The sequence below is a fragment of the Jaculus jaculus genome, chromosome 7 (genome assembly GCF_020740685.1).
Source record: "Jaculus jaculus isolate mJacJac1 chromosome 7, mJacJac1.mat.Y.cur, whole genome shotgun sequence".
NCBI lineage: Eukaryota > Metazoa > Chordata > Mammalia > Rodentia > Dipodidae > Jaculus > Jaculus jaculus.
In genome coordinates, this window is record NC_059108.1 from 34,777,572 (window position 1) to 34,799,561 (window position 21,990).

The 21,990-nt window shown below is 46.7% G+C and overlaps 1 protein-coding gene and 1 long non-coding RNA gene across 2 annotated transcripts; both read right to left on the bottom strand.

Annotated features, from left to right (window-relative positions):
• Nucleotides 1-340: 340 nt before the first annotated feature.
• Ccn6 (cellular communication network factor 6) lies at nucleotides 341-10,351 on the bottom strand. The gene is made up of 6 exons (XM_045154503.1): nucleotides 10,297-10,351; nucleotides 9,844-9,903; nucleotides 7,878-8,148; nucleotides 5,379-5,618; nucleotides 2,582-2,778; nucleotides 341-690 (listed from the first exon to the last, which is right to left on the bottom strand). Exons 1-6 carry the CDS (start codon nucleotides 10,297-10,299, stop codon nucleotides 409-411), a joined length of 1,053 nt encoding a protein of 350 aa, XP_045010438.1. The 5' UTR covers nucleotides 10,300-10,351; the 3' UTR covers nucleotides 341-408.
• Nucleotides 10,352-17,977: 7,626 nt separating this feature from the next.
• On the bottom strand, nucleotides 17,978-20,753 carry LOC123462272. Its single transcript, XR_006638183.1, has 3 exons — nucleotides 20,556-20,753; nucleotides 19,252-19,351; nucleotides 17,978-19,127 (listed from the first exon to the last, which is right to left on the bottom strand). It is a non-coding gene; the product is annotated as an uncharacterized LOC123462272 (long non-coding RNA).
• Between the last annotated feature and the right edge of the window lie 1,237 nt (nucleotides 20,754-21,990).

Consider the following 21,990-nt stretch of genomic DNA (forward strand, 5'->3'; position numbering starts at 1 on the left):
TTTGCAGGCAAGGGCCTTAACCACTAAGCCATCTCTCCAGCTCCCTACTATTTTAAGACTCTTGCTCTCCTTATAATGATTACTACCTGATAGGATCTGATAGACTATGTTGCCAAGTATAAATTGTTAAAAATAATTACTTACCAATCAAGTATTTCAAGGTATTTTGTAAAATGTTTTCTTATAAATTCTATGAATTTTTGATTCTATATGGAATCCTTAGATGGTATTCAAGAGTCTGTATTTTACAAAATTATGAGATGTATGCTAGAAGTGATTTTTAAGTTTTTCAAGTGATGTGTGTGCAGGCATAGAACTTTTAGAATATTTTAATGCCATAAAAACAGCAGCAAGAAAATGGAAGACATTCTTCTTTTAAACCGTGAAGTAATTCCTCTATGTCTGGCTCTATAGGATCCTGAGTTCAGAGAATATGTCCCCAGGCTCCCTGCAGTCTCTCTGACATACACAGGATGTAATCCAGAGCATCTTCCACTTAAAGGACCCTTCCTTGGGGCAGTCAAACTGAATAGTGATCGTTTTAGACTGGCTGGGGAGGCAGCATTTGTTATCCAGGCATCTTCCACAGAAAGTGGGTTTGTAGCGCTGAGTACTTGAGCATCCAGAAAAAACAAATTTTTCAGCCTTAGTAGGTTGGAAAGTTGGCTGACATGTTTTCCCTTTGGGGATCTGAAAAAAAATAAGATCCATAAAATTAAGATACCATTCTTAAATTTGATTATAATTGCTTAGAAAAGTGTATATATACACACACACACACACACACACACACACATAAAAGACATAACGTCATTGCTGCTGAGTAACGACTAGTGTCATCTTCAACTCAGTAGACACCTGACCTCCCTATTGCTCAGTCATGTTGCCATCCTCTGCCCAGTGTTTCACGCTCTGTCTTTAGTTGAGTTCCACAATAAATGGGAATTTCTTTGTATTGTTAAATATCAAGGGCTATGTCATATTGTTTATTTGCCTAATCCCTAACACAACTCAAATAGTTTTGCACAGCTTGAATGAGTATCTTAATCCTTTAAAACTCTGTTGCTGAAATGTTATGGGCTAGCTTGAGAATGAGAAAGATTGTTATTTCTAAAAATTACCCTTTAACACAATTAACCCTGCCTAGTTCAAAAAATAGAATGAAATTATACCAGGTAGTTTTAGGGTAACTATTTTATTACAGCCCTTCAGTAAGCTTACTCTCTAACAAGTAGAGGACATTTTGGTGAGGTCCCCCTCCAAGTTGGTGATAGGAATTACCATGATAACTTTTTTCTTCACACTTTTTCAAACTTTACTTGTGAGGAAAGTGTACATACTGTAGCAAAGTTGTGGAGGTCAGGGACAGCCTTGAAGTGTCTGTGTTCCACTTCCTTTAGACAAGGTCTTTTGCCACTGCAAACCTTGAGCTTTGGTTTCCCCCTCCCCCATTGCCCATAGGGCTTTGGAACCACAGATGCATGGGCCATGTTACGTCCAGCTCTATATGGGTGCTGGGGAATTGAACCCCGGCCAGCAGACTTTTTAAAAGCAAGGGATTTCAACTCCTAAGCCATCTATCTCCCCAGCAACACAAAACTTTGTTTATTTTTATTTTTTTGAGGCAAGCCCAATAGAGTACCCTCTTTTTTATGCTAAAGAGAGAGAATTGGTGTGCCAGGGCCTCCAGCCACAGCAGTCGAACTCCAGATGTGTGCACCCTCTTTTGCGACCTTGCACACTTTTGTCAGTGTCCATCTGCCTTATGTGGGACCAGGAGAGTCGAACGTGAGTCGTTAGGCTTCACAGGCCTTAACCACTGAGCCATCTCTCCGGCCCCCAAAACTTTGTTATTGACAGTTTGTCTTTGCTGCCCTGTCACCTTTCCATCCATCCCCTGATTCTCTCCAACTAGTCCCTCTTCTATTTGATGCCTTTTTTCCCCCTCCTGTGTGCAGGTAACAGCCACTGAGGGGTCATGAATACAATAGCCATTTCATGTCTGTAGACAGTGTTCTAAAGCATTCCTCCCCATCTTCTGACTCTTAAATGTTTTATGTCTCTCCTTAATGTTTGACAAGAATTTGAGGGTGTAATACAGACCATTCATTTGAGCTTCAGCACCCAGCAGTCACTGTCAACACTGTGATGAGCTTTTCGACTCCGCTATGAGTCACAACTCCAGAAAGAAAGTTCTCTGCCCACAGGTGAGCGCAGCACTAATGCATAGGGGGTTTTGTAACTGTGGTGTAACAACCAAAAGTTTACATTTACTACTTTAATTCCCCTAATCTTTTCTGTTAGCATTATGCATGGAGGGTCAGCAGTAGACATCAGGCTGATCGAGACTTAACATTCTCCTGGTAGGACTTCTCAAATCAACACAACACCTGTGTACTGTAAAGTTTCGTCCAAAAAGTACAGCTAGATTGGTATCTGTTCCTCCGAGGTCATTTGTAAGCAGTAGCATGAAGAGGCTTTACTTTCATAAGAACTCAGCACCATCCCTCATTTACACACACATTCACTTTCAGGAGTCTCAGTCATGAGCTGTGATTAGGTCATGTGTAGTTAAAACTACCTCTGCTATTGTCACTGTCACATGCGTGCTGCAGGGCTGAACGTAGCACAGTCTCCTCTCCTTTCTCATGGCACAGGCACGGTTGTCGTTGGTCACCCTGTTAGATATCCCCATCCCACACGTCCTGGAGCACGGGGTCCACCTGGTTGCTTGCACAAGACATTTTCTTTTCCAGGTTAGTGGGGGATTCCTATAAGCTGAAATAGATGGGGGAAAGTACACATATATTTATGTGTGTATAGACATGATGTTTTTAATCATTCAAGTAGTAATTAAGATATTTCGATTTGGGTTTTTTTTGTTTGTTTGTTTGTTTTTGAGGTAGGATCTTGTGGTAGCCCAGGCTGACCTGGAATTCACTATTTCTCTCATGGTGGCCTTATCAGAGAGAGAGAATTGGCACACCAGAGCCTCTAGCCACTGCAATTCAACTCCAGGTGTTTGCACCATTTGTGCACGTACATGTATGACCTTGCACTCTTAGTCGCCTTGTGTATCTGGCTTATGTGGAGCCTGGAGAGTCAAACATGAGTCCTTAGGCTTTGCAAGCAAGTACCTTAATCACTATGCCATCTCTCTTGTTCCAATCTTTGTCTTTGAGTAGAGGAATATAAGCTCTTGGTCTAATGCACCATTTTTTTTGCCCACTATCCAACTTACCTCACAGTCAAGTGTTATAGCCCGTTTTCCAGGGCCAATAAAGTTCTTTATCCTTGCGACACTGCCTCCCCGTCTTAGTACTGACCCTCAGCCTGTGTTCTGGCTGATATCTGTCTTGTCTTTGGTTTTGCCTCACACTTGGTATTTCCAGCAGACATTGAGACAAACATTGTAGAATTCAAAAATTCAAAGTAAAGAATGTGGTCTCACTTTATATATCTCAGGCTGACCTCTGACTCTTGTCTCAGCCTTCCACTTGTTGGGATTACAAGCATCCACTACCATGCATGATGTATGCTTTTAGTGTCAAATTTCATCATGTCAAAATCTAAAATAAGCCAGGCATGGTGGTGTATGGCTTAAATACCAGCACTCAGGAAGCAGGGGTAGGAGGATTGCTGTGATTTTGAAGCCAGCCTGGGACCTACAGAGTGATTCCAGGTCAGCCTGGGGTAGAGTGAGACCCTCCTGCAAAAACCAAACCAAAAAAAACCCTCTAAAATAGAATAATTATATTTGAGAATTAGACTACATTGAGACAAGTTTTCTTCTACTGTTTTGAATTCAATGTTACAGTAATGGACTGAAGTAATGTTCTCTCCGTTGGCCAGCCACTTCAGACACCAGTGGGAAGACATAAGAATCACTCCAACTTTGGTTGAGTTGTGAGGAGTGAGTGAAGTCTATCCACTGTCTACTGCTCAGGAGAAATGGGAGGGGAAGCAACTAAATAGTTCTCCAAGGAAGTCACTGGGAGATTCTTATACCTGTGGAGTTCATCAGGCCCTTGATTCGTTTTAAGCAAACTATATATTGATTTACTAGATATTATATCTACTTGAAGCTAATATCCTAAAATGGATGCTTTGGGAGTAAAGTGGTTTGAGTCCAAGGCTAAGCACAGCAAAGTTCTACTTTTATTATTTCAAGATTGCAGTTTTAAACTCTTGAAAAATGATTTAAAAACACCTTAACAGCAATATCCAACACTGGGTTCCAAAATGACAACGTGGCTCTGCTTTCAATGTGATGATAATAGGACTTTGCAGCTGCAGGCAGGACTGAGGGAGAATAGTCAGAAACATGAAGGTACCTGGAAGGTAGAGACCTCAGTGTAGGAAGCACATTAGAAGCTGGGAGCATAATGCAGTCAGTAAAATTGGGTTAGACCATGGCATTACAATCTTAACATTAAACATAACGCCAGACGCACGAAGTATCTATTTGTGAGCAGAGAATATATGGATGTGCCAGGGTCTATTGGCTATTGCCTAGTGAAGGTGTGCTTGGAGGAGTTTTGGTGTACACAGATGTTGTGTTCCTACACAGCCCCCGACACTAAGATCTGAATCCAAGGAGAAGGCGTTCTTGGCTTCTGGATTAGAACACAGATGTGAACAAGGACCTGGCGTGAACATTACCGCCTTTGTGTCCTTCATCCCCGGGCTCTAGTTCCTTGTTGGGTCTCACACTCCAGTCTTAGAAATATGCCTTGTACTTACTAAGTTGCTGAAGCAGACCATTTGCACCTGCTGTTGCCTAGGTGCACAAATCATAACACATCTTCATTTCTCTCTCCTGGCCACGGATGTGCGTGACCTACCTTACTTACAGTGAATGGAAGAACTACATATCAATGTTAGTTTTAGAAATAGTACTTAGAAATTCAAAATGATATATGTTCCTCCCCTTATTTTTTTTTTTTTAAATCAGCCTTTCATTTCTGTTTGTATTATCTAGAAAAGTTGCCTTTGAAGTTTTGGAAGTAGATGGTCAAACTTCTTGCCCATAATAGGACAATACAAATCAAAGTTTTTCCAGGATACATATGAACAACAGTTGGTCAGTTTCCTGATAAGATGTTGGGACTAAGCAGATGTGTAAGATTTTAGAAGAGTTTAATGACCTATTAGAGCCTTTAAAATGAGTATATTACTGGCAAAAATCTAAAGCTTTATAGCTTCCTTCTCAGGTAGCTAGAATCTACTCTGAGGCGAGGGCTTAAGATGGTGCCCTCAGTCTATAGATCTCCCTCAGCCATCAAGCCACAAGTCTTCACTGTTTTGGTGCATGAAAGGAACATTAAAGAAAATCCAAAAAACAATCATCTGTGAGGAACAGCTCTACTCATGCGCACCTGGCATTGTTTGGTAGCTTGCTGAGAGCTGCCTTTGCAGTGGTTCCAGGCCACAGTCTGACTGATGCAACTTTCTTCCTCTAGCTGCAGAGCAGTGGCTGCCCACCAGCTTAGGGATGAACAGAGGTGTGCATCCAATTGCCCCACTCACACAGAGGCAACTGAACAGGGGGTGAGGCTGAAACACTTGGCCATTTTGATAATGGACCCTGTTGAACTCACATCCAACAGCCACAAGATCTGAAAAGAGGGAAAAACATAAGCAAACTTGTTAATAAAACTAAGTTGGATAGTCAGATGCCTAAGTGTAGACATGAAGGAAGTCGCTATCTCCCATGTGAATGCAGTTCTAATGTCTTAGGCTCTGTTTGGAACCTCCTTCACAGAACCTCTATAGCAAAGTTAACTGAGGCATCCTTGTAGTCTTCTAGGCTAAACTAAAAATGGTCACTTCCCCTGGGCATGGGCCCACATGCCTTTGATCCCAGGACTTGGGAGGCAGAGTAGGATCGCTGAGTTCGATGCTACCTTGAGACTACATAGTGAATTCCAGGTCAGCCTGAGCTAGAGTGAAACCCTGCCTCGGGAGGGGAAAAAAAAAAAAGTCAATTTTTTAGAGTGCTAGATTTGGCAGTGAGGTGATGATTATACATCAACCATTGGAGGGTTCTTCACCTCTGAAGTCTCCCTTCTAGATCAGAAACTCCAAGTACGGTCTGCCAACCCCTAGAAAACAAATGAGATATTTTCAAGGTCACAGCACTAAGACGTGAAGGACTTTTTTGCACTTTTGCATCAGTGGTAGGAGGACAGTCGTGACAACACTGCCGTGCCATAGTGTGACTCATGCTCTGCAGGAGTCACCGAGTTCTGTGCCGGGTACTTGTGTCTAGACAAAAACAGAAAAACCAGCTTCACCTAGGAATGCCTTAGTGGCACAATAAGAAAAAGTAGCTTTATTAAACCTTAGCCAGGTGGCCTTATATTCTGTCAGATGAAAGAAAAAGGCACAAAGAGCATTCTGTGTTCCCCCATGGGCGGCAGCTGGCTTTGCAGAGAGTGCCGGGGCTGTTGAAGCTGCTGCCTCGTAGTCTGAACTTACTTAGAGACTGACACAAACTCTTGGGACTCCGACTTGTGTATTCTGGAGACATTTTCTTAAAGATGAACACAGCTTTGTCACTTCTAAGAAAACAACCGATTGTATTTGCTCCCAGCATAAATTGTTCAAGCAAAAATTAGAATTTTGCATAACTGGTATCCACCACTGAGCTCTTTCTAGCCACACATGTGTAGATTTTTCTGATGAAATTGATATTTTAAAACATTACATAATATAGTATAATTTGAACATTTACATAATATATAGTAAACTGATATTTTTAAAATAAACAGCACATTGAAATGACAAAATTCTGGGTAAAAGACCCATTCCAAGTGAATTTTATGTTTTGTCCTGGAAGTCCATGTTTGATAGGTCATGTTTCCCCATAGTTCCCATAAGCATTAATCATTCTTCTGACCATACTAAATGGCAGATTTGCACTAGGCATTTTCAGGTTTATGCCAGTATATTTCACTTGTTCTTCCTGCCAAGTCGCTATAAGATAGGAAGTACACAGGGTGTCACTGGCGCAGACATCAGACAACTTGATCAAGGTCACTAAATTAGAGCAGTCCAGATCCCACATCCTAAGGAACACAGGATGGTGCTGGCCGAGGTGTTGTGCAGCAGTTTTGCACAACTTGCAAAGATGTCCTCATTCCGTGCTCACATCACACTTTGGCCAGGAAACTGACTTCTCTCCCAACTTTATACATAGTCACTCTTTGTTTCCCCCTAGTGCTGTGACTTTTATCCTAAGTGATTTGGCATACAGAATCTCTGCTAATCTCTGTGCTTTAAGTGTAGATGGTGGGAATCAGACTACCAAGTTTGTCTCACAAAGCTAAGGGTTAGGTTGTGGTTCCTACTTGTGAATACGCAATGAAAAGCACAGGAACTGGGTGGCTAATGAGGAAGGTGGAGATAAAAGCACTTAAGTCTGAATATATATATATATATATATATATATATATATATATATATATATATATATATGTATGTATACACATTCACACATGTATGTATGTATGTATGTATGTATGTATCTCCCTTTGTACATCCCTTAATTTTCAGTATGGAGAAAGCTGGATTTAGCTTGTTTCTGACAGAATTAACAAAAGCCATTTCCTGTACTTAAAGAAATCACATTCTATTTACGTAATTTCTACCATTGAAAGGAGTTACTTGAGAGCTACAAGATCACTTCAGTGCACTGAAAACAGTGGTTTCTGAACACATGTCGGTATCTGAGTGGCACGTGGCATCAGTACAATGGAGGCACAAAACCACGTCCACCTTGACTTTAGCCACACGAAGCTCACAGTCAATTTTGTGGGGCTGGTGGTGGACCCGTCAGCCTTGTTTTCCCAGCAGGGCCGGATGGAGACACTTACATGCACACACTCCGGTTTCGTACCTAGGCTGGTCTGCCGAGTAGTCACAGTACAGCCCTTTGTGTGGGTCACAGAGGTCGGCCTCATTGCAGAGGTCTCCAGCTTGCTTGGCACACATTTTGCAGCAGCCACAGCCATCTCTCACCAGGCTCACTCCAGGAGGGCACCTGAGCTTCTCAGGAGGGCATCTGCAGGGCCAGTGGCAGAGTGGTTCTCGCTGACGTCCTGCCGCTGCCTCTCCAGGCCCAGAGCCCTGTGCCCTGCCATACAACTTCAAAGGTGAAAAAAGTGATGTTACAAAAGGATCCTCAGACTGTTGCCAGGGCCTGTTAATAATGGATTTGCACCAAATGGTAGAGTACGTGTGGAGTCGCTGAATCAGCACTGGCATGGATATGTGAATGGACATCTGCGAGGTGGGCATGACTGGAGGAAGTGGGGCCTTTGAGTTACGCCCTGAGGCAGCTTGTCCCCAGCCTCTTCCTCACGTTTCTCTCTCTCAGGTAAGCAGCCCCTTCTGTCACATGCTCCAGCAGCCACGTTCTGCCTCCCCATGGGCTCGTGCATGGAACAGGCCCACCATGAAATGAAACCACTAGCCAACATAGATCGTACTCCTTTAAGGAGCTTATCTTAGGTATGTCACAGTGGCAAAAAATTCACAAAAGCAAAGTTAAACACAAGAGTTTGCTAACTCATGTTTATATATAACGTCTTTTTAAATAAATATATTTGTTTATGAGGGGGGAGAGAGAGAATAGGCATGCCAGGGCCCCTTGCCACTACAAACCAACTCCAGATGCATGCACCACTTTGTGCATCAGGCCTTATACGGGTACTAGGCATTACAGGCAAGTGCCTTAACCACTGAGCCATCTCTCCTGCCCCAAACCAACAATTTTTTGTTGAGAACTTTATTGAGCGGACACATTGTATTGGTCATATTCCCATCAGGTGTACCCTTTGTTGCCTCTCCCTGCCCTGTTCCACTGAGGCCTTCCTCAGTGGGGCATCGGTATTTGCATTGACTTTGTATTCCAAGCACATCTCTAAGTTGGAAGACTTCCTGTTGAGCACGTTGCAGCTCCGTCCACAGTGCTGACCTGCCTTTGCTCGGACCGTGGAAGAGAACAGAGGGTCTGATAGCACAGCCACTGGGAAGTATGCCCAACTGGGACAGAGCACAGGCCACAGACATGCTTGTGACCCTCTGAACCCTTCAGTCTCTCTACAGGAAGTGTGACAGCTGCCCTTGCTGTGTAAAATACTTCTGCTTGCTGCCAGAATTAGTCAGTACTCCAGATATTTCCATGGGTCCTAAGTCACCAGATCCCAAAGCTCTGTGCCAGCAACGGCCCTTACCAGGTAAGGAAATCAATAAGTAAATCACTTTTTAAATGTTCTCTTTAAAAACTACTAAGGCAACAAATTGCTCATGTTAAATTAAGCTTGGTTTGATCTGTGGCTTGAAATATTTCCAAGCTTCTAAGAAAACAAGAAACAGATTAAGACAAAGTGATAAAATGTTCCAAAGTGCTCTTTTCAGACAAGGACAACCTTAGCTGAAATAGAAAGTTGTTCTGAAGTCCGTTTTTCTAGAGGCTCTTTGCAAACAACTGTGGAAAATTGAGCCCCAGCCTGTAACTCGCATGAAGGGACTGTTTACCAGTGGTGGCAGCCAGCGCCACCCCTCCCAGAAGCTGGAGCTTGACTCTGGTAAAATATAAAAAGTCTGAGGACTGAATGTATGGAAAGTAGGCTCCAGTGTGTTTACCTGAAAAGGAGAAATACTTAACATTTCTCATGAAGCTACCAAGCTGAAACAGCTTTTTGTGGGGAGGAAAATGGCTCCCCATTTCTCATGAAATAATTTCACAAATAATTTTCCTCATCTTAGTCTTCCGTTACTACTTTTGGCCTGAAGAACTAAGAACAGCCAAAATCTCTGAGAAATAGAAGCACGTACCTGCGCCAGCCCGGTGAAGAGAAGAGTGGACAAGAGGAGCCCCTGCATGTTGCTTGGGACCTGGAGATGGGGAGATGTAGAGGTGTCTGCGTCACTTCTCTGGACACAAAGCTCCCCTGTCTCCTGTCTCCACCTCCAGGCTTCTGACTTCCAGGCTGCGCTGAGCATGTGAGCATCCCTTTCAGTGCCCTGCTGACTTCTCTGAGGCACCTAGAGATATCTTTGCAGTAAACACAGCTTGTGTGAGGAGGGCCTGGAAATCAAGAGGTGGCTTTTTTTTTTTTTTTTTTTTTTTTGAGGCAGACTGGCACCCTGTGGTGAGGTCAGAGCCTGCTCTGCCCTTCCTTGCCTAGCTACTCTCCCACTCCCTCCCTCCCCCTCTCTTCCAGCCTTGGTCTAGGCAGGTCCCTCTCCTTCAGGCACCATCACAGCTGGGACCTGGGTGTAACGTACCATTAACGTTTCCAGAAGCCTTGCCTGACTCTTGCCACTTCCCAACTCACTCTCTGAAGCCTTCACATGTCTTGTCCTCCAACAACTTTCTCATGCCAGGGGCACCGTGCCTGGAATCAGCCTAGATGGAATGTGGGTGGACTCCCACGGTACCCTCCTGAGAGAAGCCTCTTTGTGCACCATGAGCGCTTACAGCAAGGCAAACATGGATTTTTCTCAGCCTGTGACCAAAAATTTGCATTCATAGTAATATTCTTTAACTCATTGAGATTTTTATCATTAAGCATTACATGTTACCTCACTAATATGAAAAAAAATAGGGTTTTTGTTTGTTTGTTGCAAGGTAGGGTCTGTAGCCCAGGCTGACTGGAACTCACTGTGTACTCAATGATCCTCCTACCTCTGCTTCCCAAGTGCTGGGATTAAAGGCATGCAGCACACACCAGGCTCAATTTTGTTTTTGTTTTTTTTTTAAATTATTTATTTATTTATTTGAGAGCGACAGACACAGAGAGAAAGACAGATAGAGGGAGAGAGAGAGAATGGGCGCGCCAGGGCTTCCAGCCTCTGCAAACGAACTCCAGACGCGTGCGCCCCCTTGTGCATCTGGCTAACGTGGGACCTGGGAAACCGAGCCTCGAACCGGGGTCCGTAGGCTTCACAGGCAAGCGCTTAACCGCGAAGCCATCTCTCCAGCCCCTCAATTTTGTTTTAATGGCTGAGTTGAAATCTTTTAAAGCCAGGCGTGGTGGTGATGTGTGGCCTCCAGCCTGTCCCCTCCTGTGTTGTCGTGTGTGACTTTTGTTTGTCCTTATTGCTCTTCTGTCCCTTAACTTGCCCCTGCACTGGAGTTCTGTCTTCAGGAAGACAACTGCATGAAGTCCACCTCTCCTGCCTGCTTTTAGTCCCTTGGGAACATCGCCCATCCTACATCATGACTAACTGCTGCTCACTTGTGTGAGCCTAAATGTAGTCACAGATGGACAGAGGAAGTGGGGCCTCTGTCAGGCCTGAGCCAAGAGCCTAAGGAAAACTAAATTTACCCACCAACCACCGGGAACTTGGTATTCGTAGTGAGACATGCCATTAATGCAAACCCCACACAGCTTTCTAAGGGGCCACACAAACCATGTGATAAGCTCGTTGGACAACAAGAATGAGGCCTCTACAGTGACAGTGCAGAGGCCGGTCGTAGTTACCTCGTGACAAGGAAGGAAGGAAGGAAAGGTTTCTGGGGGCTCAGGGTGAGCAGGTGCAATCTGTCATTAGGAGGCAGGGTGGCAGGAGCATGAGGCGGGTCACATTGCACCCACTGTCAGAAACAGAAGTGAACGCTGATGTTCACTTGCTCTCTCCTCGTTCAGTCCCCGGCCTAGGGGATGGTGCTGACCATATCGGGGTGAGTCAGCCCTCCTCACCTAATCCTTTCTGTAGACGCTCTCAACAGTTGTCTCCAGATACCGTCAAGTTGGCAATCGAGGAAGCATCTCAGGCCTTGTTCTGCGCCCTGAGACATACAACAAACCAACAGTGGCTTAGTGAAGGAATGTGTGTCTGCTTTTGGTCCAATCTAACCTTTCTCGTTATTTTACTGATGTGATGTTCATTTGGTCTTTGGGGCCCCAGCCTCAGTATCATGCCCCACGCTGCCCATCACAATGGAGAATACCTCGTTCCCTGGCTCACCACCTACATGTCTCCCTGTTTTTAATATGGGGTAACATGTTTCTGTGCAATGATTGACTTAGGGAGATTCATGCTCCCTCCACTTCTCTGTGAAAAGCTGTCAGCAGCCACTTTGCTAGAAATTTCTTTCCTCACTCCATAGTCTTCCCAACTGTGAAACAGGGAGGACATTATATTGACCATTGTTGTAGCTCAGTGGCCAAGGAAACATCTCACCTGAGAACTAACTAGAACAGACTCCATGAGCTTGGGTTACTTACGATGTTTAGACAGCTCTAGTCATCACTGATGTTATTTAACTACTTCACCTGTGGTATGAGTGGACTGAGTAATACAGCATCTTATTAGAGGTGGTAGCTGTCGTCCTTGACTTTATACAGTATGAGCTGCCACAGCATATCCTTTTCCAAACATTTTCCACTGTGATCTCATTCACCAGTACTTATTCATCAGCTCAAGATGAGCCTCAAAAACATCACATTAAGCACAGCTTGTATTTTCAGGACATTTTATGACTTACAGGGAAGTTTCCCACCTATAATTTTTGTTAATTTCAGAGCTCAGGTGGGGAAAAGCCAGATAACTGTTCATTTAATACATTAAAAAGTCGATAGTACTTTATTGTGATTGGTCCAAAAAAAAGAAAAAGCACATGTAATTCTTGCCCTCTAGAGGTCTAGATGTATGTAGTCTGAATAAAAAATACAATTAAACTTGAATAAAGACAATTACAGAGAAGACCACATCAAAGACCAGAGGAGCTATTTTAGACCAGTGGTAGAAAGGACACCTCTGAGTAAGTGAGGCTTCAAAAGATGAGAGCAGAGGTGCTGAATGAGGAAGATGAGAGGACTCTAGACCCAGAACTTCCCACAACAAAATTCTGTCCACCAACCTTGACAAACTATCTGTAAGTAGAACGTGACTGGAAAGGTTAAGGTATGTGAAAGAGGAGAGGGGAGAGGACTCCCTGCCCAGTGCTCCTTCACATCATGTACTCTAATAAAGGTTCATGTGGGGGGACAGCACCCAACAGGTGAGTCAAACGTAGATGGATAAAGAGTGGTGATAGATCACCTGGACCACTGCTTCTTCAAGAAAAGATTCACTCCTCTAACTCTGACTGATTGGCACAGAGCACCCCGACAGGTGAAGGAGGAGGGAGAGAATTCTTGGCCTAGTACTCTCTAATGGGAAGATTCACTCCTCTACCTATGATAATTGATCTTGATGGAGCAACACCCCCCCCCCGCCGTGACACAAGTTAATGAGGAGGGAGAAGACTCTTGGCCCAGTGCTCACACAAGATTCACCCTACCCTGAGACACAGCTAGATGACTGAGCAGAGAGAACTCTTGGCCCAGTGCTCACTAACTGGAAGAGTCACTCCACTACCTGTGATGTTTGATCTGGAGAGAACACCTCTCCCCTGTGACACATACAGGTAAACGAAAAGGAAAAGAACCTTTGGTCCCATGTTTGCTCAGATCTGCATGGAGCACTTCACCCCATGTCACAGGTAGGTGACTAAGGAGGGAGAGAAAACTTGGCCTACTATTTTTGGAAGGGGAGATTCACTCCTGTAGAAGGTGATGATGGATCTGGATTGGAGCACTCCCCACATTACACAAGTGAATGCTCACGGGAAGATTCACTCACCTAATGATGGTGACCAATTTGGATGGAGCGCGTACCCGTCATGACAGCTGTGGGGAGTACACCCACCAAGATTGACAAGAATAGGTGAAGAGTTGGGGACAGGTCTCCTGGCCTATTGCTTCTTTACAGCAAGATGTAGTCCTCTAACCACGATGAGCTTCCTCAGCAAGGAGCATGAGACAAAGGCAGATGGAGGAGGAACAACAGGACCCCTGGACCAGAGCTTACAGCACACATCCCACCATGTCTCCAGCATCTTCAGAGAGCATCCACAAGGAAAGACAGGTAGCTGAATGTGGAGTGGGCAGAGGCCCCAGTCCGTGGGCTGCACGTGCCATGACGCACTCCTCTAAAAGCTGTGAGCTTCATCTGCAATGAGCGCACTCCCTGGGAGAGACAAAGGTAGGGTAAGGGGACAATGTCAGGAGCTCATTCATGACAAGATGCACTCCTCCAGTCATGGTGAGCCTCCTTTGCTAGGACTGTGCACACACCGTGAGAGATGCGGCAGGTGTGTGTGGGGGGGATATAAAGTGAGGACTGGACTCCTGGCCCAGTGCTCCATCTTGGCAATATGCATTCCTCTTGCAAGCTTAACCTGTAAGAATGGACTCACCATGAGGGACATGGGAAAGTAGGTGAAGTATGCAGTTAGCTCTCCTGGACCAGTATAATTGTACATCCAGATACATTCTTCTAACCATTATAAGCTTCTACAACACACATACCCCTGGGAGACAAAGGTAGGAGAATGAAGATTAGGAAGAATTCTTGGCCCACTGCTCCTCCACTGCAACATCACTGCTCAAGCCTTTATGAGGGTCATCTGTGGGGAGGGCACCCACCAGGAGTGACAAGAGTGGGTAAATAAAGAGTTGGGGACAAGGCTCCTGGCCCATTGCTTCTTGCAGCAAGATGTAACCATGATGAGCTTCCCCAGCAAGGAGAGTGAGCATGAGACAAAGGCAGGTGAAGGAAGAGGATAACAGGACCCCTGTACCAGAGCTCACTCACAGCCAGATGCACGCACCTCACCACGACTCCATTATCAATGGGGACTGGGTATAGGCCTGCAGGTCTGGTGCTCTGTAACACCAAAATGCATTCCTCTAGCAGTGATGAGCTTCCTCTCCAAGTCTCATACCAGGTGAGACTAAGGTAACTGAATGTGGAGTTGGTAGAGTCCTCAAGGCTCAGTGCTGCTTCATACCAACATGCACTCCTGTAGCAGAGACGGACTTCATCAACCAGTCTTTCCTACCAGGGGAGACTATGGTTGGTGACTGTGTTGTGGCCAGGCAGCTTCAGGCCAAGATGTCCTGCTCTAACAGCAATGAACTTCATCTGCAATTCTCTCCTGCCAGGTGAGAGGGTAAGGTGGGTGAGCGAGGTGTGGGAGAGGGCCTCTGGCCTCGTGCTCCCTCACAGAAACTTACACTGCTCTAGACATGATGAGCTCATTCTGTAAGGATCCCATCCTCCAGGAGAGAGGCAAATGGAAAATGGGGACAGGACTCCTGGCCTAGTGCTCTGCCACGACAACATGCCCTCCTCTAACTGTGACGAGCTTTGTCAGCACACAGGCCACCCGCCATGAGAGAGCAAGGTAGCTGAAAGAAGAGTGTGGGCAGGACTTTTCGCTTACAGCCCTTTTCAGCAAGATGCACTCTCATGACGTGGGCTTGACCTGAAAGGAGGGCCTGCAGGGATTTAAGGTAGGTGGAGGAGGACCGGGGAGAGAACTCCAGGCCCAGTGCGCCTTTGCGTGCATCCCACCATGACGCGCTTCATCAGCCAGGAGCACACCAACCGTGAGAGGCAAAAATAGGAATGCAAAGCGGGGACAGGAACACTTGTTTAGAAGTCGTCGTCAGCCCCCGATGAACTGCTGCAACCTCGGCGCTCACCTGCGTGGAGCACACCCACATGAAAGAATGGCGAGTGAGGAAGGGAAGGGAGTCCGGGCCCAGAGCTCATTCACAACACACCCCTCGTTAGCTGTGAGGAAGCATGGTCTACAAGGAGTGTGCACCTGGAGAGACTAAGGTGTAGGGAGCAGACGCCAGGCCTTGTGCTCCTTAGGAAAATGCACTCTTACCACAAAGTATTCATCTGCAAGGATCCCATCCACCAAGAGAGAAAGGAAGGGAAATGGAGAGGGGAGAGAGCACTCTCTGCCCAGAGCCCCTTTCCTCAGAAAGCACCTCTGTGACCGTAGTTGTCTTTACGTAAGTAGCTCGCCCACACAGACAACAGGGATAAGTTAATGAAGAGTGGGGAAAGCACCCCAAGCCAGTGTATTCCTGGACAAGGGGCCCTGTAAACCATGATGAGCTCAGGTGCAAGGAGCATCCACCCTGAGAGACCAAAGCAAGTGAGGAAGGACTGGCGGCTGGAACCTGGCCCAGTGCTCCTCCACAGCAGGTGCCGTCCTCTGACTGTGATCCGCTTCCTGTGCATGGAGCACCCTGCATGAGGCAAAGGCACCCAACGAGGAAGGAGGGAGGGAACTCTTGAACCAGCACTCCATGAGGACACGCGCTCGCTCACGATCACCTGCACCTGTGAGGAGCACTCCCCGTGGGAGGGAAAGGAAGTGAATGAATAGTGAGGCCAGAACTCCTCGCCCTAGTGCTCCATCAGGATGAGTGCTCATACCATGATGACCTTCACCTGTGAGGATCACGCCCCGTCATTGGTAAAGGAAGTGAATGAAGAGTGAGGAGAGAATTCCTTGCTGTGATGCTCCATCAGGAAAAGTGTTCGTACTGTGATGACATTCACCTGAGAGAAGCACTGCCCATGAAAGGTAAATGTAGTGAATTAAGAGTGGAGAGGACGCTCCTCACCCTATGGCTCCATCAGGATGAGTGCTCATACCATGACTGTCTTCACCTGTGAGGAGAATTCCCGGTCAGTAGTAGAGGTAGTAAATGAAAAGGGGGAGAGGACTCCTTGCCCTCGTGCTCCATCAGGACAAATGCTCCTACCATGATGACCTTCACCTGTGAGGAGCACTCTCCATGAGAGGTAAAGTTAGTGAAGGAAGAGTGGGGAGGGGAGCCCTTGCCTTAGTGCTACGTCGTGATGAGTGTCCCTCCCATGATGACCTTCACCTGTGAGGAGCACTCCCCATGACAGGTAAAGGTGATGAATAAAGCATAAGGGGGGCAATCCTCACCCTAGTGCTCCATCAGGATGAGTGCTCAAACCATGAGGACCTCCCCTTGAGAGGTAAAGGTAGTGAATGCAGAGTGGAGAGGGGAGTCTTCACTGAAATTCGACAGGTGCTCATACCCTGACACCCTTCACCTGTGCTGAGCATCCCCAGTGAGAGGAAAAGAGAGCGACTGAATAGTAGGTAGGAGACCTCTCATCGCAGTGCTCCTTCAGAGTGAATGCGCACACCATGTCGACATTCACCTGTGAGGAGCACTCCCCTTGAGCACTACAATTACTGAGTGAAGAGTGGAGGGGACTCCTCGCCCCAGTGCACCATCAGGACAGGTGTGCATGCCCTGATACCCTTCACCTGTGAGGAGAACTCTCCACACAGGAGGTAAATGCAGTGAATAAAAAGTGGGGAGGTTCTCCTTGCCCTAGCGCTCCATCAGGACGAGTGCTCATACCGTGATGACATTCACCTGTGAGGAGCACTCTTCTTGAGCGGTAAACTCACTGAGTGAAGAGTGTGCAGGGGACTCCTCACCCCAGTGCTCCATCAGGATGAGTGTGCATACCCCGATACCCTTCACCTGGGCAGAGAACTCCCTGTGAGAAGTAAAGGTAATGAACACAGAGTAGAGAGGGGACTCTTTGCTCCAGTTCTCCATTAGGACAAGTGCTCAGGCCATGGTGACCTTCACCTGTGAGGTGCACTCCACATGACAGGTATCTCCCTTGTCCACTTTCCATCTCACCATAGGAGCACTGCAGTGACAGAGGCACAACCCTGCACTCAGCCTTGCATAGGTTTTGGGGATTTAAAATCCAGTCCTCACACTTGTGGGACCAGCATTTACCCAACTGAGCCATCTCCACAGCCCAATTGCAAGCTTTTTATCACCCAAACATATTCTAACACTTGAGACCTATAAATTACATAATAATCTGCAGCAGGATAATTTAATCTTTGTATTTAATCAGTTTCTTTTTTATTAAGTAGGTATTTATTTGCAAGCAAAGAAAGAGAAATAGAATGGGTACACCAGGGCCTCCAGCTGCTACAGACGAACTCCAGATGCATATGCCATCTTGTGCATCTGGCTGCATGTGGGCACTGGGGAATCGAACCCTGGTCATTAGGCTTTGCAGACAAGCACCTTAGCCACTAAGCAATCTCTCCAGCCTGTATTGAGTTCTTCACATTTTTCTTTCTCTTGGATTCCTAAAAGTTAGTGAGCCCCTTTCTAGTTCCTGCAGACTCATCTTCCAAGCAACATGCTCTAGAAGGTTTTGCTCTGCTGTTTAAGGCCCTGACTTGATCTCAATGAAGAGCTGATGCTGGGAGAAAAGTGGAAGATGTTGCAGGCTGTGAGCTGTGTGAAGATGGGGCACCCAGACCTGCTCTGTGGATCCAGAAGAGGCAGCGAGCACCAGCGAAACCAGTCCACTGTAGTGGACTTAGTGGACCTAGAAAACTCAGCCAGTCCCAGTGGTCCCCTGTCAGCAGATGTCCCTGGAGGACTTTGAGAATGCACATCCTTGAGTGTCTATGCAGTCAGAAAACTTAGGACCTAAAACTCAGAGGCCCTGTCTTCTACCTCTACTAGCGGTGCTGCTGGTGTCCTTGAGAGTAAGGAGGCATGCACCAGTGATCCCTTAGAATAAACACACTCTTCTCCAGGTGGTCGAGGGTTAGAACGAGGCTCAGTTTGAATTAAAGTGAATTTGTGGAGGCATAGTCATACAGGTAAATACTCAGGGATTACACCCTGCCTTGAGCATCCACTGTAACCTCAAACATCACAGATCTTGTGGCCAGACCAGCACTGCCCTCTCCTTGCAGCTGTTAACATCCAACATGGCCAGCAGCTCAGTGTCACATGATCCAGCGTCTGTTCCAGCCTTGGTGCTGCAGGCCCAACAGTGACGAAGGACATCCACATGGTTGGTGCTTAGTAAAAACCGGCTGGGAATATCAGACAACTCCTTTTAACTATCAAAGCTAAGCATGTCTATGGTTTGGAGCACATTTGCCCTTCTGTGTCCACTGGCTGTTACTAGTTACCAGCCTTCTCAACTTTACCTGTACACCCTTCTGTTAAATGCACCCCAAGACTCCCCAGCCTCTAGCCTCACCATGCGGCATGACAGCAGTGATGTAAACATGAGAGTAGGTTTGGTCTCTCTTCTTCCTCTGCTCGCCTGTACACCGCTGTTAGCCAACACCTGTGCATTTTCTGAGCTGGCGGTAGGGGGACTTCACACGTTCTGCTCAGCATCTGTCCAGTCTTTAGTGAACCAGGTCCAAGCACAAGCAGGCCCTGAAACCACAAAATGTCCTGCCATCCGTGTGGGCCTCGGAGCAGTGCCCCTGAACAGTAAGCTTCATTCCGAGGGCACAAAGACGTCAGGCTGCAACTCAAGGAAAACAAGACCAAGACCTACCTGCGACTGAATTCACCTTGTCACTTTGCCTGCTAGGTTTGCAGAGAGAGCTCTGAGCGGGAAACATGGCTGAGTGAATTAGATGCTGGCACTGAAGAGGCTGTATGAAAAGTAGGAAGAAAGAGAGGATAGATTTTCCAGTATTCTAAGTGTGTGTAGAGTGAATGTTTCAGGGAAGGAAGAGCGTGCATGCTGTGATGTGCCAGTCCTGATGGTTAAGACAATCACACACACACCAGTCCTAGTGCACTAAGATGGGGAAGGTGCGGGCCAGAGTGACATGCATGCATTACATCCACATTGAAGCTCTACTACTCTCTGATCTCCCACAATCTCTTCTAGCTCTCTCTGCCTTCAGACTTCCTGGTTACCCCAAGCCATCCTCAAAACCACTTCTCCCCTAACAGGACCTTCTATTCATCTCTCCTTGCATATGAGCTAAGCGCAGCAGGCCTTTCATGACCGGCAGCCTCGCCTCACCAACAGCACAGAGCAGCCGGGTCCTCTCCCCACCGTCTCTTGCTTTTGCTGTGTAGTTCTCCAAGAACACCACCCGCTGTCTGGTGACACGTTCACATAGGTGGCTTCTCCTGGAGAACACTTTCCCGCCTGCACCCACAGCAAAAAACACTTCAAGCAATCCAATCACCATCCCCGACCCTTGTAAGCCATCCTTCCCTGCAAGGTTTGGTTAGTGAGAGGCATGTGCATGACAGGATGGCCAGTGAAATGTGTGAAATACTGGACGTTCTCACCGTAAAAAAAATTCATATGAGACTCAAATTTAAGCAGGCATGTTAACTAATTGGTGTCTCACTATTAGTCTAGTAAAAGTAGGGATTGAGATGTCCTAGCTTGGTACCCACAAAATGACTGACAACGTGAGAAGTCTTTATTTACTGTGCATGAGTGTCACTCTTAAGTTTCTAGCTTTAAAAAAATAACCTCTGCAGGCAAATAAACGCTCCATTTATTTTTTTTTTCCTTTGTTCTTTTAAATGAGATCTGCTATTGAAGGTTACCATAGGGTGCAGTTTGCAGACTCTGAGCTCCAAGCTGCAGTGGAGGCTGCGCGACGCTAGATGGCGCCACGGGCCAAGCTTGCGGCCAGGAAGAAAGGACGTGCGCGCTCGCGCTCTGCCGCAGAGCCTGCGGCGCGGAGGAGGCTGCCGCAGAGTGGGAGGGGCCGCGGCCAGGGCTGCTCTGTCCTGACAAAGGGTCCCCCTTGTCGGGTGGAGGGACATTTTTGTTTTGCGCACATTCGTGTTTTCATCCAGAAAGCCAGACCCTTCCGTGAGAATCACTTTCACTTCAGCTGCCAGCATCTACGTTAATTGACTCCAGAGTAACCCGTCGCCATCAAGTAGTGGGGCGGGGCGGGGCGGGATGCTCATTTCTTCCAGGCTTCCCCAGTCTCAAAGCACGGGAGCCGATGAAGATGCTTTGCACGTAAAAGTTTCGTTGCGTCGTCTTAACCACGGCCGTAGGCTCAGCCAGCGCTGGAACCGTGCACGCTCCCCCGGAGCTGCTCTGAAACCGAGCCGTGGGTGGGGCCCCCACGTGACTCCCGTGGCACCTCGCTTTCTCCACCAGCAGAGGGCGCGCGCGGGCTCAGTCAAATGGGAATTTCAGACAATGCAAAATACTCAAATTTCACCGTGAAAGAGAATAAAATGTATTTATGCAGCCGTACTCTGACTTGGTCATTGCCATCTGGTCTTTGGTTATGGATTTGCCTGTTAGATGTCTGCAGTGTTCTCTTTCTTTGCTAACCTCACAGAGGCGGCGTCTCCAGATCGTCTCATTTGGATAATCCGTCTTTAGGCAGTGCGAAGCGTCTCGCCTCGCAAATCGTAGAGCTTCTATACTACTAACCTTCAAATAGAATTCACCAACACTGGCAGGCGACTCTCGTTCATTGTGTCTTCCAGAGAGCACCGAACTGATTCTCGGTGGAAACACACCCTTCTTTCCTTTTCCACTTGTGAGTCTCTGGGTTTAGTAATATTTACTCGAAGCGCGGGGACTCTGGGCTCAGCAGGTCTCTGTTTCACAAAGGAAATGCAGAGAGTCAGCCTGACCAATCAGTTGCATTGGATATCAATCAAGAAAGCCTCTGCATTTTAAAAAGTAGCCCTCTCTTTTAAAACACCGGTAAGAAAAAGACTAGCCTGCCATGTTACCAAACGCACATGTAAGTGAGTCAGCCGCTAGGGAAGAATGCTTATCCTCACAGCATAGTGGGGCTTGCTCTTAACCCAGTGGGACAGGCCCTTGATGACGCCCCCCACCCCGTGGAAAACAAACAAACAAACATAAGTCCTATGCCAGCGCTTCAGAGTATGGAAAGATGTTCTTCAGCCCTGGATGCTGCATCTGGAATGTCCTTTGTGGCCCTGGCCCATCACAAAGACACTCTTCTTACCTGTCCCTTGGGCTTTCTGTTCAAATGTAGTCTATCCAACTGAAGCACCCAAGAATCTTATTTCATAAATTCAGGTGCACAAGAAATACCAGACAGGTTTTGTCCCTGCAAGTTCCCCCACCATTATGCTGACAGGCAATTGGATGTTCATTACTGGACCCCTCCTCCATCCCAATGGGTCAATGTGCCAGGCTCTGTAGCCTGCGGCGCTTACTGACCCAGTTCCCATGGTTCCCTTCAGTCCCGAAGACCTTGTGGAGCAGGTAGGCTCTGTAGCCTACCGCCCAGATTGTCCCAGCCCCGGTAGTTCCCTT

Excerpts from the sequence above, each read along its gene's own strand:
- Ccn6 (XM_045154503.1), bottom strand. Across the intron at positions 5,619-7,877 it reads CGAAACCGGAGTGTGTGCAT|ATCTTGTGGCTGTTGGATGT; the intron begins GTAAGTGTCTCC and ends CCCTCTTTTCAG. Across the intron at positions 2,779-5,378 it reads AAGCTACCAAACAATGCCAG|CTTATAGGAATCCCCCACTA; the intron begins GTGCGCATGAGT and ends CATCTATTTCAG.